General features: G+C 46.2%; 1 protein-coding gene across 1 annotated transcript in view; it reads left to right on the top strand.

Annotated features, from left to right (window-relative positions):
• Positions 1 to 16,756, top strand: part of ATP8B3 (ATPase phospholipid transporting 8B3) — a 761,685-nt gene that overhangs the window by 659,139 nt on the left and 85,790 nt on the right. The window contains exon 24 of the mRNA XM_075852305.1: positions 6,002 to 6,241. Coding sequence (XP_075708420.1) covers positions 6,002 to 6,241 — 240 coding nt within the window. The remainder of the gene's footprint in view (positions 1 to 6,001; positions 6,242 to 16,756) is intronic.

Genomic DNA, 16,756 nt, shown 5'->3' with positions numbered 1-16,756 from the left:
GGGAGGACGGAGGAAGTAGGAAAAGCTGGAGAGGAGCAGTGCAACACAGCCCCCCCCCCCTCCTGCCTGCAACTTGTAACGGCTGAGGAAGATTCCTCCAGGACAGGTAAGAGGGAACTGTAGTGTTACATGTGGGGGATTCTTTAGAAATAGTTTTTGTGGGGGAGGGGCGACCCAACTGTAAATGCTATATGTGGGGGAGGGGATTTTGTGTAAAACGTTTTCGTGGGGGAGGGTGGGACTTGGCTGTGAATGCTATATGTGGAGGAGGGGATTTTGTGTCAAATGCTATATGTGGGGGATGGTGGGATTTGGCTGTGAATGCTATGTGTGGGGGAAGGGATTCAGGATTCATTATTAAATTTTCTTGGGGAGGGGGTACTTAACTGTTAGGCTGAGTTCACATGGGGCGGATACGCTGCGTTTAAGCATGCAGCGTATCTGCCCTGTGCGCTGCAGGCAATTCCGGCAGAAAATCCACACCAAACTGTGGTGCAGTTTTTCGCCAGAATATCCGCTGCGGAAACTGCAGCATTTAGCCGGCATGCTAGCAGTCACATGGAATGAAATGTCATCCCGGGAGGCTGCGATGGAGAAAGGAAGAAACCCAGACTCCTGTGTAAGTATAAGATTTTTTAATTTTTTGTTGCATTTTTTCTGAATTCAATGGAGAAAACCCGCAACAAATAAGCAGCGATTCTGCAAATACAATTGACATGCTGCGGAATAAAATTACGCTCTGCAAGTCAATTTCTGAGCGGTTTTACCGCTCAGTTTTTACGCAGGGTGTGGATGACATTTGTTCTATCTCATCCACTCTGCTGCTACTGTATTTGCTGTGGATTTTATACAACTAATTCCGTTGTGGAAAAACTGCAGTATTTACGCTACGTGTGAACTGACCCTAAGGCCTAATTCACACGACCGTGTTCGGTCCGTGATATACGGACCGCATGTCGGCCGCATTTCCCGGACCGAACACAGTGCAGGCAACCGGTCTCCTAGCATCATAGTTATGTACGATGCCAGGTGTCCCTGCCTCCCCTGTACCGTGCTGAAAAACATGATTACAGTACAGGACAGTTTTCCCACAGCGAGGCAGGGACTCCTGACATCGTACATAACTATGATGCTAGGAGCCCGGCTCCCTGCACTGTGTTCGGTCCGGGAAATGCGGCCGACATGCGGTCCGACATATCGGGGTATTCTCTTTAAAGGCTATGTAAACCTTTGAAAACTTTTTTTTAAATAAAAATGTCTATCAGTGTGTTTGGTGCAACTGGGCGCGTACAATTTATTAAAAATTATTTTTATTATTTGAGATACAGCTGCTTTATATCCTGTATACAGAGCAGCTGTATCTAGTTCTGAGACCTGAATCCGTCAGGTTAGTGGGACTGACATGTTCAGTGACAGCGGTTGGATCAAGCTGTTATCGATCACATCTTTGTTTATAATTTAGATGTGATCGGTAAGGCCGGGTTCCCACGTAGCTAAACGCTGCGGAATTTCCGCAACGGAATTCTGTGCGGAAATTCCACAGCATTTACAGTAGCAGCAAAGAGAATGAGATTTTGTAAATCTCATGCCCACGCTGCGGAAAAAAACGTAGAATAAACGTTAATAAGTTGAACTGCGGTGCGTAATTTAAATCATGTTCTTCTTCCTGTAGTCCGGCCTCCTGGGATGACGTTGCATCCCATGTGACCACTGCAGCCAATCACAGGCTGCAGCGTCATATGGCCTGCAACGTTATCCAGGGAGGCTGGAGCAGACGTCTGAGGAGGGGGTAAGTATGAGCGCTATTTTGCGCAGAGGAATTTCCGTCCGGAAAACCGCACCACAATGTGGTGCGATTTTTCGGACGGAATGTCCAGCAGGTTCCAGGTCGGACACATTGCGTGATTTTTATGCAGGGTATCCAACCCGTGGGAACCCGGCCTAATAGCTCGATCCTGCGTGTCAGAGCAGGATCCGCTGTCACTGAACCCGGCAGTCCCGCTGACCTGAAGGATACAGGTTTCAGCACATGATACAGCTGCTCTGTATACAGGATATAAAGCAGTTGTATCTCAAAAAGCAAAAATTATTTTGAATAAAATGTAATTTCAAAGTTGCACAAAACACACTGATACACATTTTTATTTAAAAAAAAAGTTTTCAAAGGTGTAGCGGCTGTAGCCTTTAAATCATTTTTGTGGGGGAGGGGGGAATTGACTGTAAATGCCATGTGTGTTGGAACTTATTTAGCATATACTCACAGGTTACGGTCATATTGCGTTTTTGTTTTTTTTGCAGAGATATTCGCAAAACCATGGCAAATGACATAAAGCAATTTTACAAAAACTGTTGCAAAAAACGTGATTTGACCTCGACGTGTGAAGAGACCCTTGTAGTTCATTTGTGTAGGGTAGAGGGGCTTTGCTGTAGATGTTTTGCGAGGGAAAAGTTTAGTTACAGTTTTTGTGCGGGGGAGGGTATATTCACATGTAGTGTTTGAGGTGCAGTTAAAAAAAATGCATCAAAACCGCGCAGTCAACTGCGCTATTGATTCCGTCAAAAAACGGAAATCTTTTAGAACAGATACAAACGGAAACCATTTGCAACTGATGTGTTACCATTGAAATCAATGATAATGCAAATGGAAAGATGTGGTTTCCGTTTGTTTCAGTTTGGATTCCATTCATGGGTTCCCCGAACGGAAAAAACAGACGGAACCGATGAACGGAGTCCCGACGCAGATGTGAATGAAGCCTAACATATATGGACATAAGGAACAGCCCCAGAGACCCTGGGCAGATGGCTAGTACAAGATCTTCCGGGGGACTCCAGCACTGGGAAAGCACCACTCCCCAGGCGGATACGTTTTGGCTAAATTGAACAAAATCCAGGGCATTAACCGGTAACTGCCTGCTCCATGGTTTCGTTCACTGTAATTGACATCAGCACCAAAATCAGTCAACGCCTATAACGTACAAACGCCACACTTTCCGTTGTCCACCCCTGGTAATAGAGGGGGGCCCAGACATCTTGGCTGTATGGGGCCCCCGAAATTCCTGATGGCGGCCCTGACGCCCTGGCAGAGGATTCCGCTGCTGGAAGAGCCACTGACATCACTGTCAAAATATGGACAGTGACGTCAAGGGCTTCTGCCGTTCTCAGCGCTTAAAGTAGCACTGTGTCCGTGGAGTCCTCGACGAGTGGAAGAGCTCCCTCTGCTCCTCTGCTCTGTGCTAATACTGATTGTAACACAGTTACTTGCTTCAGCTTTGGGTTAATCTCACTTGTTGAATCTTACTACTTAATGTGATTGCTTTGCCGTGGAATAACTGTTTACATTGTCTGTTTGTTGTTTTTTTTTGCTTCTGTGAATTTTATGTATAGTTTTGGATCTTTAATAATTGTATTGACTCAAAACATGTTGATTTTGATATCATTCTATTGTATTTTTACAATTGTATTTGTATTCTGCAATAAATCAAGTTTAAAAAAAATAAAAAATTAAGTTGCTCTTGGAAGGTACTAATTCTCATTGTGGAGATTTAGCTGGAGTAGGAAGTCCAAGGCCCTGTTCGCACTGAATTTTTATGCATGCAGAAAAAATCTGCCTCAGAATTCCTCAGGAATTTTGATGCAGATTTCGACTTGCCTGCGCTTTTTTGTCACGTTTTTCGTGGCGTTTTTTCGCCCGCGGCCATTGAAGCTAATGCAACGCCTCAAAAAACGCTCTGAAACGAGCGCCACAGGTTTTTCTGGCTTCCATTGATTTCAAAAGGAGGTCAGAGGTGGAACCGCGGCAAAAAAGGACATGCCGCTTTTTTTTTCCCGGGAATAAATAAGTCTTTGCCTCCCATTGAAATCAATGGGGGGTGGGGGTGTTTTCTAAAGTTTTTGGCCCTGATTCCAATGCAGTTTCTGCATCAAAATCAGCACCCAAAAAAACTCAGTGTAAACAGGGCCTTACAGGCAATGCTCCCTAGAAAAAAGTATGCACATTATCTTTCCTCTAGAAGGAAGAAAACTGTGCTGTCTACAGATGGGTGTCTCTGGTTTTGCTGATATCCCTAATCATGTTTCATGTCTCTTTAATAGGTCGGATATTGTCTTTACAGGGTAGCTAATAATAGGTGACAGTAGAGAGACAGCTTTCTTCCTTCTGGAGGAGCGCCCATTTGCAAACTTTTTCCAAATGAGCATTGACTGTAAGGGTATGTGCACACGTAGTGACCAAAAACGTCTGAAAATACGGAGCTGCTTTCAAGGGAAAACAGCCCCTGATTTTCAGACGTTTTTTGAGCAACTCGCGTTTTTCGCTGCGTTTTTTACGTCCGTTTTTGGAGCTGTTTTCATTGGAGTCTATGAGAAAACGGCTCCAAAAACGTCCAAAGAAGTGTCCTGCACTTCTTTTGACGAGGCTGTATTTTTACGCGTCGTTGTTTGACAGCTGTCAAACGACGACGCGTAAATTACAGGTCGTCTGCACAGTACGTCGGCAAACCCATTCAAATGAATGGGCAGATGTTTGCCGACGTATTGTAGCCTTATTTTCAGACGTAAAACGAGGCATAATACGCCTCATTTACGTCTGAAAATAGGTTGTGTGAACCCAGCCTAATACTCCTTACACAAGCTAGATTTCCGTAATGACTACCAGAACCTTCCAAGAGCTTCATCAAAGGCCAGAACTGATGAGGCCAAAAACTCCAAAACAGTGCTTGCTACAGCTGGGTATGTCGGGCTTGGCAGATATCTGTAGTAAATTTTTTAAGGCTCTTTAATGGGTCGGATAATAACTTACAGAGTAGCTTCCTAAAAGGGGCACTAGAGAGAGGGAGTTTTTATTTTTTTAAAAGCAAAGATTTATTGTTTATTTCTGAATCTCCACAAGGCTGTTCAAAGGGCATTTCACACTGCCAACCAGAAAACTACTCTGAACTGACGAGGGTCAATGACACTGGTTGGAGAGATAACCTTAGTCATGTTTCAAGGTTCCTTAATCGGTTGGATATTGACTTGAGGGCCTTTTACATGGGCCAATCATCGTGCAAACATTTCTATCATTCCGACATGATAGAAATGTATGGGGATGAGCGATCGGAGTAACGAGCGCTCATCCTCCTACATAGCTCCTTGTGAAAACAGCTAAAGAGCACCGATCAACGAGATGTCTCATTGATCGGCGCTCATTTAAACGGCCCACGTCGGGCAGTGTAAAAAGACACTTAGGCCCCATGCACACGACCGCAAATTCTGCCGTATCTACGGCCCGTAATTACGGCCCCATTCAATTCTATTGGCCGCGGACACCTTTTCGTATAAGTACGGATGGGTGTCCGTGCCGTAAAACTGTGACGGGACTTATAGAGCATGTCCGTTTTTTTGTGTTTTACAGGCCGTGCTCCCATACTTTGTATGGGAGCACGGCCCAAAAATGTGGGCGGCTGTCGTGGGCCGTGATTACGGGCATGGCCATGTGCATGGAGCCTTTCGGTGTAGCCACATCTGTAGTAGATCTGACTTTATCATTGTTAAAAATATAGAGGAGATTGATTGGAAGAGAAGAGATTGAAAATTAGTATGTAATGTTGAATAATAAACATTATTATATATATTAGGTTGTTTCATTTTCTAAGGCTTCGTTCATATCTGCATCGGGCTTCTGTTCATGGGTTCCGTCAGACCATTTGCAACAGAAGCATTACAATTGAAATCAATGATAATGCAACGGAAAACTATGGTTTCCGTTCATGAGTTCTCCTGATGGAACCCATGAACGGAAGCCCGACGCAGATGTGAACGAAGCCGAAGCTAGTACTGTATTTGGTTTAGATGTTGAAGTTGTAACTGAGCTGATCCCCACATTTAATTGCATTTGTAAAGAATTTGAAGGTCTTTAGGGCTCAGAATAGGCATAGTATATAAAAATGTAATACAGTTTACACATTATATTCAATACATAATTAGTTCAACCATTTAACCTTTTTTTATTATTTTTTTTCAGGATACCAGTGCTAAAATGAGCCTACAACTTCCTGAATTATATAAAGTTGGACAGATGGGTTCTCTCTTCACTTACAAGATATTTGCATGGTCGTTTGTAAAAGGGATAATAACTTCATTGGCATCATTCTTTGTAGCATACGGGGCCTGCCAAGACACTACAGGACCTGGTAGCACATGTGACTATCAGTCATTTGCAGTAATAACAGCAACTTCAGTTATTCTGGCTGTCACTGTGGAGGTAAAATGATAACTGTCATAAGTATTAGAAGTCAAATTGAGGCAGATGCACATCAAAGATGACTTTTAAATGTATTTGAGCTGTTTAAAGACTTTAAAATATGCACCTTAACTTGTTACATTGTTTTTTATAATGATAGGCTGGGTTACCACAGTGCAGATTTTCTGCGGGTTTTGCATGTATTTTTTGAGCCAAGACCAGGAATGAAACCTAAACAGAACAAATATATGATACAAGGCCTTATTGGTTTGCTCTCCTAGATCCAATTCTGGTTTTGGCTTATAAAATAGATGCAAAATCTGCAGCAATTCTGCACTGTGGGTACCCAGCCTAATAGCCTAAACTAATATTGTGATGACAACAAACATAATAGCTTGATCATGTTGCTATAATGCAGTGAACTGCAAGCTATAATTTTTCTCCATCAGAATACTGATGCAGTGCCTGGTGTAAATAATGTTTGCAGAATGCATTTCACTAGGGAAAGTGCTGTATAGATTCATAACTGCCAGGTGATGCAGAATAAGTAAGAATAGTAAGCAGAGTGCCCACAGTGTACACTAAAATGGTGAGTTTGTTTACAGCAACAAGTAAATAGGATTTAACCCCTTAACGACAACGTACAGTTAAGTCGCTGCCGCTAGGTACTTAACGCAACAGCACGCAACTGTACGTGACAATGATGAAGCAGGCTCAGAAGTTGGACCAGCGGGTGTCAGCTGAATATTACAGCTGACACCCTGCTGTATGGCCAGGACCGGAGATAGCCTCCGATCCGGTCAATTAAACTCTTAGATGCCACGATCAAAAGCGATCGCTGTATCTAGGTAGTTTCTAGCCGATCATCACCCACGCGACGCGAACGCGGGGGTGCCGATGGTTGCTATGGCAACCGGAGGCCTAACAATGGCCTCCGGGTCTGCCAAGTATGGAAGCCTTTTAGGCCCAGCCTGGAGGCGGGGCCTAAAAGGCTTGCTGTCAGGGCCAGAAGCTGAGCCTGCACCATCAACTGTGGGTGTCAGCTGTATGTTACAGCTGACACTCTGCTGTAACAGCCAGGACTGGAGCTAGCCTTCGATTTGGCCGATTAACCCCTTTAATGCAGCGATCAAAAGCAATCGCTGCATCTAGGTGATTCCTAGTCGATCGGCACCCCCAGAATCGCTGTTTATTGGTCACCATCCCTCCCAAAACATAGAATAAAAAGTGATCAAAAAGTCGCATGCGTCCCAAATATTTTAACAGAAATGTAAAAAAGTTATGGGTCTGAGAATATGGTGACACAAAAAATAAATGATTAAAAAAAAAAGTGATTTTATTATGCAAACACTGTAAAAAATGTATAATATATATACATTTGGTTTCGCCGTAATCGTATTGACCCGCAGAATAAAGTAAAAATTTCATTTATAACATACGGTGAACACTGAAAAAAAAAAAAGAATGAAAAACAATAGCAGAATTGCTGGCTTTTGGTCAGCTTGCCTGCCAAAAATTAGTATAATAAGTAATCAAAAAGTCATATGTACCATTGAAAACTACAGATTGTTCCGGAAAAAAATAAGCCCTCAAACAGCTCCGTTGGTGAAAAAATAAAAACGTTAAGGCTCTCTGTGAATGGTGAAACAAAAGGTGCAGTGTGCTCCAAAAGGGGAATAAGATTGGGGCACCATTTATGAGTGCAACACTGGCCACATATCTGTGAAATATTATTTATTTACCGCATTATTATACCCTCTTATTATACCTAGATGTTCTCCGCACAGCTTACATATGCTCCCCATGTTATAAACTGAAATACCAATAAAACCCCAGACAGATCTAGTACCAAGCAAAATCCACGCCTCTGAGCTCTGCAATTGTGAGGCGCTCTTTCCAATTTGAGCTCTGCCATGTGCCCAAACATCAGTTTAGGGCCACATATGGCGTATTGCCATGCCGGGAAGAAATTGAGTAACAAATTGTGTTGTGTTTTTCTCCTATTACCTCTTGTGAAAATAGAAAATTTGGAGCTTAAACTACATATTTTTGAAAAAAAATTAATTTTTCATTTTCACTGCCTAATTCTAATAAAATCTATGAAAAACCTGTGGGGTCAAAATGCTCACTACACCCGTGGATAAATGCCCTGAGGGGTGTAGTTTCCAAAATGGACTCACTTCTCAGGGGTTTCTACCAATGTTCCCTCTTAGTCTTGGTAGCTCTTGAGCGGAGTAGTTAGGGAGCAGGCCGAGTCTGCATCAATGGTGGGCAATCTGATGACCAAAAGCAGTACCCCCAGTAAACGCTAATATAGCATACTTAATAAGAGAATAAGAAAACTTATTTGTACATTTTTAAATACTATAATATTATTGTAATGATAGGGGTAGGGAAACGGACAAGTGAGCCCTAATCTACCAGCCACTCTGTCCCTGCCTACTTGCAACGACCCGCCCTAGGCGACGGGGTACAACTGGGCGGCGGTCCCTACGCTCAGTAAGTGCACGAGACAAACAGACAAGGGTACACAAAGCTAAGGGAAATGGGGCAGTTGCCCACGGCAACACCGTGAGCAACAAGAGAGGTGAACGAGCCGAGTCAAACCAGGAGTGTACTAGGTACCAAACGCAGAGCAGGAGAGTAGTCAGTTAGCCGGGGTCAATATGGAGCAGGATCAAATAGTCAGAAGCTGTAGCTGGGCCAGGAAACCACACGAGAAGAATCACAAGCAAAGGAGGAACAGGAAAGGCAGTTATAAATAGACAGAGGGCGGGAGCTAGCTGAATCTGGCCAGGCTGTGATAGGCTCTCCCACTCCTAAGCCTGCCAGCCTGAGTGGTGTAAGCTGGAGTCAGTCTCAGAGACATAGACTCAGGTGAAGACTGATTACCTATGGGCGTTAACCCCGAAGCTGTGCCTGGAAGTTCCTTTACAGCACCCCCCCCTTTTATGAGGGGCCACCGGACCCTTTCTAAGTGGACCTGGTTTATTGGGGAAACGAAGGTGGAACTTCCTGACCAATACCCCAGCGTGAACATCCCAAGTCCTCTCCTCAGGCCCGTATCCTCTCCAATGGACCAGGTACTGGAGGGAGCCTTGAACCATCTTGCTGTCCACAATCTTGGCCACCTCGAATTCCACCCCCTCAGGGGTGAGAACGGGAACAGGAGGTTTCCTCGAGGGAGCCAAGGACGGGGAGCAGCGTTTAAGGAGGGAGGCATGAAACACGTCGAGTATTCGAAAAGATGGGGGCAACTCCAGTCGGAAGGAGACAGGATTGAGGACTTCAATGACCTTATACGGCCCAAAAAACCGGGGAGCAAACTTCTTGGACGGGACCTTAAGGCGCAAGTTCCTAGACGATAACCACACAAGATCCCCGACCATAAACAAGGGGTTAGCAGAACGTCTTCTATCAGCCTGAGTTTTTTGTACGCTCTGGGACGCCTCTAGGTTCTTCTGAACCTGGGCCCAGACTGTGCACAGTTCCCGATGAACGACCTCTACCTCGGGATTGTTGGAACTACCAGGTGAAACGGAGGAGAACCGTGGATTAAACCCAAAATTACAGAAAAAGGGGGAGACCCCTGACGAGTTACTGACCCGGTTATTAAGGGAAAATTCGGCGAGGGGAATGAATGAGACCCAATCATATTGACAGTCAGAGATAAAACACCTTAAATATTGTTCTAGAGATTGATTAGTCCTCTCGGTTTGGCCATTAGTTTCAGGATGGAAGGCAGAGGAGAAGGACAGATCAATCTCCAACTTTTTACAGAAGGCTCTCCAAAGCAATGAAACAAATTGTACCCCTCTGTCCGAAACAATATTGACAGGGACCCCATGGAGACGCAGGATGTGTTTGACAAACAAGGTAGCTAACGTCTTGGCATTGGGTAGTTTCTTGAGGGGCAAAAAGTGGCACATCTTACTGAAGCGGTCTACTACAACCCACACCACCGACTTGCCTTGAGATGGAGGCAAATCGGTGATAAAATCCATGGAGATATGGGTCCAAGGTCTCTGGGGAATGGGCAAAGAACGTAGTAAGCCCGCTGGTCGGGACCTGGGAGTCTTGGACCTAGCACAAACCTCACAAGTGGCGACGTAGGCCTTAACGTCTTTAGGCAACCCAGGCCACCAATAGTTTCTAGCAATGAGGTGTTTGGTACCCAGGACGCCTGGATGACCAGATAGTGCGGAGTCATGATTTTCCCTAAGTACCCTTAGCCGGAATTGCAGGGGAACAAACAGCTTGTCCTCAGGAAGGTTCCCGGGAGCTGAACCTTGATCAGCCGCAATTTCTGAGACTAAATCAGAATCAATAGAAGAAATGATTGTACCAGGATGCAGAATACAAGCAGGATCTTCCTCCGAAGGGGGGCTGGCCATGAAGCTACGCAACAGTGCATCGGCCTTAATATTTTTAGACCCAGCCCTATAGGTAACCAAAAAGTTGAATCTGGTAAAAAATAGCGCCCATCGAGCTTGTCTCGGGTTAAGCCTCCGGGCAGATTCTAGGAAAACCAGATTCTTGTGGTCGGTAAGGACCGTTACCTGGTGCCTATCACCCTCCAGGAAGTGGCGCCACTCTTCAAATGGCCATTTAATGGCTAAGAGTTCGCGGTTGCCAATATCATAGTTACTCTCAGTGGGCGAGAACTTCCTGGAGAAGTAGGCACAGGGACGGAGATGGGTGAGGAACCTGGTACCCTGGGACAAGACAGCCCCCACTCCCACCTCGGATGCGTCAACTTCCACGATAAATGGCTCCATTTGGTTGGGCTGAACCAGCACCGGGGCCGAGATAAAGTACTTCTTAAGGACCTCAAAAGCCTGGACAGCCTCAGGAGGCCAGTGGAGGAGATCAGCACCTTTGCGAGTGAGGTCCGTAAGAGGCTTAGCGATGACCGAGAAGTTAGCAATAAATCTCCTGTAATAATTAGCGAACCCCAAGAAACACTGTAACGCCTTCAGGGAGGCAGGTTGGACCCATTCCGCCACAGCCTGGACCTTGGCGGGGTCCATGCGGAATTCATGAGGAGTGAGGATTTGACCCAAAAATGGTATCTCCTGTACCCCAAACACACATTTTTCGGTTTTCGCAAACAGTTTGTTTTCCCGAAGAACCTGGAACACCTTCCTGACAGCTCAATGTGGGAGGACAAGTCCTTGGAAAACACCAGTATGTCATCAAGGTACACTACAAGAAGTACCCCCAGGTAATCCCTTAAAATCTTATTTATGAAGTTCTGGAAGACCCCAGGAGCATTACACAACCCAAAGGGCATGACGAGGTATTTGAAATGACCTTCGGGCGTGTTAAACGCAGTCTTCCACTCATCCCCCTCTTTGATGCGGATAAGGTTATACGCCCCCCGTAGATCAAACTTAGAGAACCATTGGGCCCCCTGAACCTGATTAAAGAGATCAGGAATCAAAGGAAGGGGATACTGGTTCCTTACAGTGACCTTATTCAAGTTACGGTAGTCAATGCATGGCCTAAGACCACCATCCTTCTTCCCTACGAAGGAGAAGCCAGCACCTACCGGAGAAGTAGAGTGGCGAATGTAACCCTTGGCCAGGCATTCCTGGATATACTCTCTCATGGCTTCACGTTCGGGACAAGAAAGATTAAATATCCTACCCTTAGGGAGCTTAGCTCCTGGTACCAATTCGATAGCGCAATCGTATTCTCTATGAGGAGGTAACACTTCGGAGGCCTCCTTAGAGAAAACATCAGCGAAGTCCTGCAAAAACTCAGGTAGCGTGTTCACCTCCTCAGGGGGAGAAATAGAATTAACAGCAAAACATGACATCAAGCATTCATTACCCCATTTGGTAAGCTCCCCAGTATTCCAGTCAAACGTGGGATTATGCAACTGCAACCAGGGAAGGCCTAAAACCAAATCGGACGATAATCCCTGCATCAACAGTACAGAGCAGTGCTCCAAATGCATGGAGCCAACAAGGAGTTCAAAAACAGGGGTATGCTGTGTAAAATAACCATTAGCAAGAGGAGTGGAGTCGATACCCACTACCGGGACAGGTTTAGGCAAATCAATCAAAGGCATAGCTAGAGACATAGCAAATTCCACAGACATGATATTAGCAGAAGACCCTGAATCCACGAAGGCACTGCCGGTAGCAGACCTACCACCAAAAGAGACCTGAAAGGGAAGCAAGATTTTATTACGTTTCATATTTACGGGAAATACCTGTGCGCCCAAGTGACCTCCCCGATGATCACTTAGGCGCGGAAGTTTTCCGGCTGCTTATTCTTACACCTAGGACTGGTGTTCACTTGATGCTTGTCATCCCCACAATAGAAGCAGAGACCATTCTTCCTGCGGAACTCTCTACGTTGTCGGGGGTACACGGAGGCCCCGAGTTGCATAGGTACCTCCGAGTCTTCCGTGGAAGAGCGAAGCAACGGGACCTCGGGAGGCATCATGGGGGAGTCAGAGGGGAAAACACAAAAACGTTCAAGTTGTCGTTCCCTGAGACGTCGGTCAAGTCATACCGCTTCCTAAAGTCAGAACAATACTCCTCAACAGGTCTCTTACACTGACGTAAGGTCACCAGCTGACTCTCGGCAAAGGCAGTCCTGTCAGTCTCGTCATAAATGAGTCCGAGAGCAGAAAAGAAACGATCAACGGAGGAAAGTTCAGGGGCGTCAGGAGCCACTCTTGGGGCCCTTCCTGGAGCCGGGACATAATTATACCCACCCGCTGGCTCTCAGAACCTGAGGAGTGAGGCTTTAAGCGAAAGTAGAGCCTACAACTCTCCCGAAAGGAGAGAAAAGTCCTCCGGTCCCCTGAGAACCGGTCAGGCAACTTGAGGTGGGGTTCAAGAGGTGAGGTGAGGGGCACAACCATGGTAGCGTCAGGCTGGTTGACCCTCTGAGCCAGGGCCTGGACCTGTAGGGAGAGACCCTGCATTTGCTGTGCCAGGGTCTCAAGAGGGTCCATAGTAGAGACAGGGACCAGGGTAGACTAGGTAATGGGCTTGTGATTATGTAATGATAGGGGTAGGGAAACGGACAAGTGAGCCCTAATCTACCCGCCACTCTGTCCCTGCCTACTTGCAACGACCCGCCCTAGGCGACGGGGTACAACTGGGCGGCGGTCCCTACGCTCAGTAAGTGCACGAGACAAACAGACAAGGGTACACATAGCTAAGGGAAATGGGGCAGTTGCCCACGGCAACACCGTGAGCAACAAGAGAGGTGAACGAGCCGAGTCAAACCAGGAGTGTACGAGGTACCAAACGCAGAGCAGGAGAGTAGTCAGTAAGCCGGGGTCAATATGGAGCAGGATCAAATAGTCAGAAGCTGTAGCTGGGCCAGGAAACCACACGAGAAGAATCACAAGCAAAGGAGGAACAGGAAAGGCAGGTATAAATAGACAGAGGGCGGGAGCTAGCTGAGTCTGGCCAGGCTGCGATAGGCTCTCCCACTCCTAAGCCTGCCAGCCTGAGTGGTGGAAGCTGGAGTCAGTCTCAGAGACATAGACTCAGGTGAAGACTGATTACCTATGGGCGTTAACCCCGAAGCTGTGTCTGGCAGATCCTTTACAATTAGGGTATGTTCACACGGCTTATTTTCGGCCGTTTTTCGGGCCGTAAACGCCTGAAAAACGACCGAAAAATCTGAAGCAGAATGCCTCCAAACATCTGTTCATTAATTTCATTGGGAAAAACGGCGTTCTGTTCCGACGGGCCGTTTTGAAAAACGGCCGCGTAAAAAAACGGCCGCGAAAATCAAGTGTAGGACATTTCTTGGGACATTTTTGGAGCCGTTTTTCAAGAACAACCGTAAAAAAATGCAGCAAAAAAACGCTGCAAAAATGCTTTTGAGTTTGTGTGTGAACATACCCTTACAAGTACACCAGTAAAATAGACCGTTATAAACACCAATTATAGGCATCAATGAAAGAATCCCTCTCTTACACCACTGTCCCTATAGATAGCGCCACATAGACCCCCTGTAGATAGCGACCCACACAACCCCTGTAGATTGTAGATCGCATCACACACCCCTGTAATTAGCGCCAAACACATCCCCCTGTAGACAGCATCACACACACCCCTATAGAAAGTGCCACACCCCTCTGTGGATAGCGCCACCCCCCCTGTGGGTAGCGCCACACACACACCCCTGTGGATAGCACCACACATACACCCCTGTGGATAGCACCACACACAGCCCCCCTGTAAATAGCCCCAGACACAGCCCCCTGTAGATAGCATCACACACAGCCCCCTGTAGATAGTGCCACACACAGCCCCCCTGTAGACAGCGCCACACACAGCCTTTCCGGGGATAGCATCACACACAGACCTATTGTAGATAGCGCCACACAGCCCTCCCCCTTTTGTAAATAGTGCCACACAGCCCCCTGGTATATAGTGCCACACAGTCCCCCCCTTGTATATAGCGCCACACAGCTCTCCCTCGTATATAGTGCCACAGAGTCTCCCTTGTATATAGTGCCACACAGTCCCCCTTGTTTATAGTGCCACACAGCCCCCACTTGTATATAGTGCCAGACAGCCCCCTTGTATATAGTGCCACACAGCCCACCTCTTGTATATAGTGTCACACAGCCCCCCTCTCTTGTATATAGTACCACACAGCTCCCCCTTGTATATAGTGTCACACAGTCTTCCCCTTGCATATAGTGCCACATAGCTGCCTCTCTTGTATATAGTGCCACACATCTCCCCCTTGTATATAGTGCTACACAGCAACCCCCCCCAGTGTATATAATGCTACACAACAATCCCTTCCGTGTATATTACCACATAGCCCCCCCAAAACAATATTGTACCTACCTTGCCTGAGGATGCAGATACAAGTGAATGTGGCTGTTGCTAGCACCGGGGGCACAACATTTAGATGTTACACAAAGACAATTAGTACATGAGTTGATATATCATTAAGATAAGCCGGGGCAATAAAACGGAGGTTATAGGGGTGATGACTTATGTATCACCTCATGTACTAATTGTCTTTGTGTAACATCTAAATGTTGTGCTTTTTTCGAAGTCATTCATTTGTAACCTACCTGAAGAAGGAGCCTCTGTGCTCTGAAAGCTTGCATATATAACTTTTATGGTTAGCCAATAAAGGTATCATACCTACTATACTTTTGTCTTTTTTGACACAAAGGTATTTAACATTGCATATTGTTTCTGGCTAACACGGTACTACACTATTTTTAGATTTTCAATTTCATGGCCTAATTCCACTAAATTCAGCAAAATAAAAAACCTGTGGGGTCAAAAAGCTCACTATACCCCTCAATAAATTCATTGAGAGATGTAGTATCCACATGGGCTCATTCTTGTGGGGTTTCCACTGTTTTGGTCCCTCAGGGGCTTTGCAAATGCGACATGGCGCCGCAAAGTATTCCAGCAAAATTTGAGCTCTAAAAGTCAAATGGCGCTCCTTCCATTCTAAGCCCTACCGTATGTCCAAACAGCAGTTTATTAGCAGATATGGGGTACTGCCATGCTCAGAAGAGTTTGCTTTACAAATATTGAGGGTCTTTTTCTCTTTTTTCTATTGTGAAAATGAAAAAAATTCTGAGCTATAACTAAATTTTATTAGAAACAATGTTGATTTTCATGACCTAATTCCAATCAGTTCAGCAAAAAACCTGTAAGGTCAAAATGCACAATATACCCCTAGATAAATTTCTTGAGGGGTGTAGTTTCCCAAATGGGGTCATTTTTGGCGTGTTTCTACTGTTTTGGTCCCTCAAGGGCTTTGCAAATGCGAAATGGCAACCAAAAACAAATCTAGCAAAACTTGAACTCCAAAAGACAAATGATGCTCCTTCCCTTCTGAGCCCTGCCGTGTGTCACGAGGGGTTCGTGGACCCACTGGGCTGTACCGCCTTGGTGGTATGGCAGCTGGCCAACAGGATGCAGGTCAGAGTCTATAGTTCATATATGGTACCTGTGGCAACTCGGACAGTAGCAAGGCAGGCTAGGCAGGAACTTGGCAGCAGGTGGACATCAGGTGTGGAGAAGCAGGTCAGGCGTAGAATACAGCACATCACGGCTACAGCAAGCACGGCACTAGATCAGGATACAGGTTACAGGAGCAGGAAACACTAGGGGGCCATTTGCAAGACAGACTAGGAATACAACAACAAAGCTCAGGCATAGAACTAGGGGGCTGGTGCCCTCTTATAGTCCAGAGTAATCACGGGTCAAAGTTCAGGAACGAGGTCCGGTGTGCGCGCTGCTCCTTTAAGAGCGGGAACGAGCGTGCGCGCACTGCCCCTTTAAGAGTGAGCACGAGCGTGTGCGCGCACCCTACGGGATCCGGCATTGGTGAGTAGACGCAAGCGCTGGCTTCTCCTGAGGAGGAGGCTAGGGCCAGCGCTTGCCGACTCGTGGCTGCGGCTGTCAGGGGAAGAACGGAGCTGACAGTCCGCAGCCACGGACATCACAGTATCCCCCCTCTTACGCCCCCTCTTCTTGGGACCAGAGCGAGAGAGAAACTTTTTCAGAAGAGCAGGAG

This window comes from Rhinoderma darwinii, chromosome 1 (assembly GCF_050947455.1).
Source record: "Rhinoderma darwinii isolate aRhiDar2 chromosome 1, aRhiDar2.hap1, whole genome shotgun sequence".
Taxonomy (NCBI): Eukaryota; Metazoa; Chordata; class Amphibia; order Anura; family Rhinodermatidae; genus Rhinoderma; species Rhinoderma darwinii.
The sequence above is the reverse complement of the archived record's forward strand: the minus strand, read 5'-3'. Positions and strand labels throughout refer to the sequence as shown.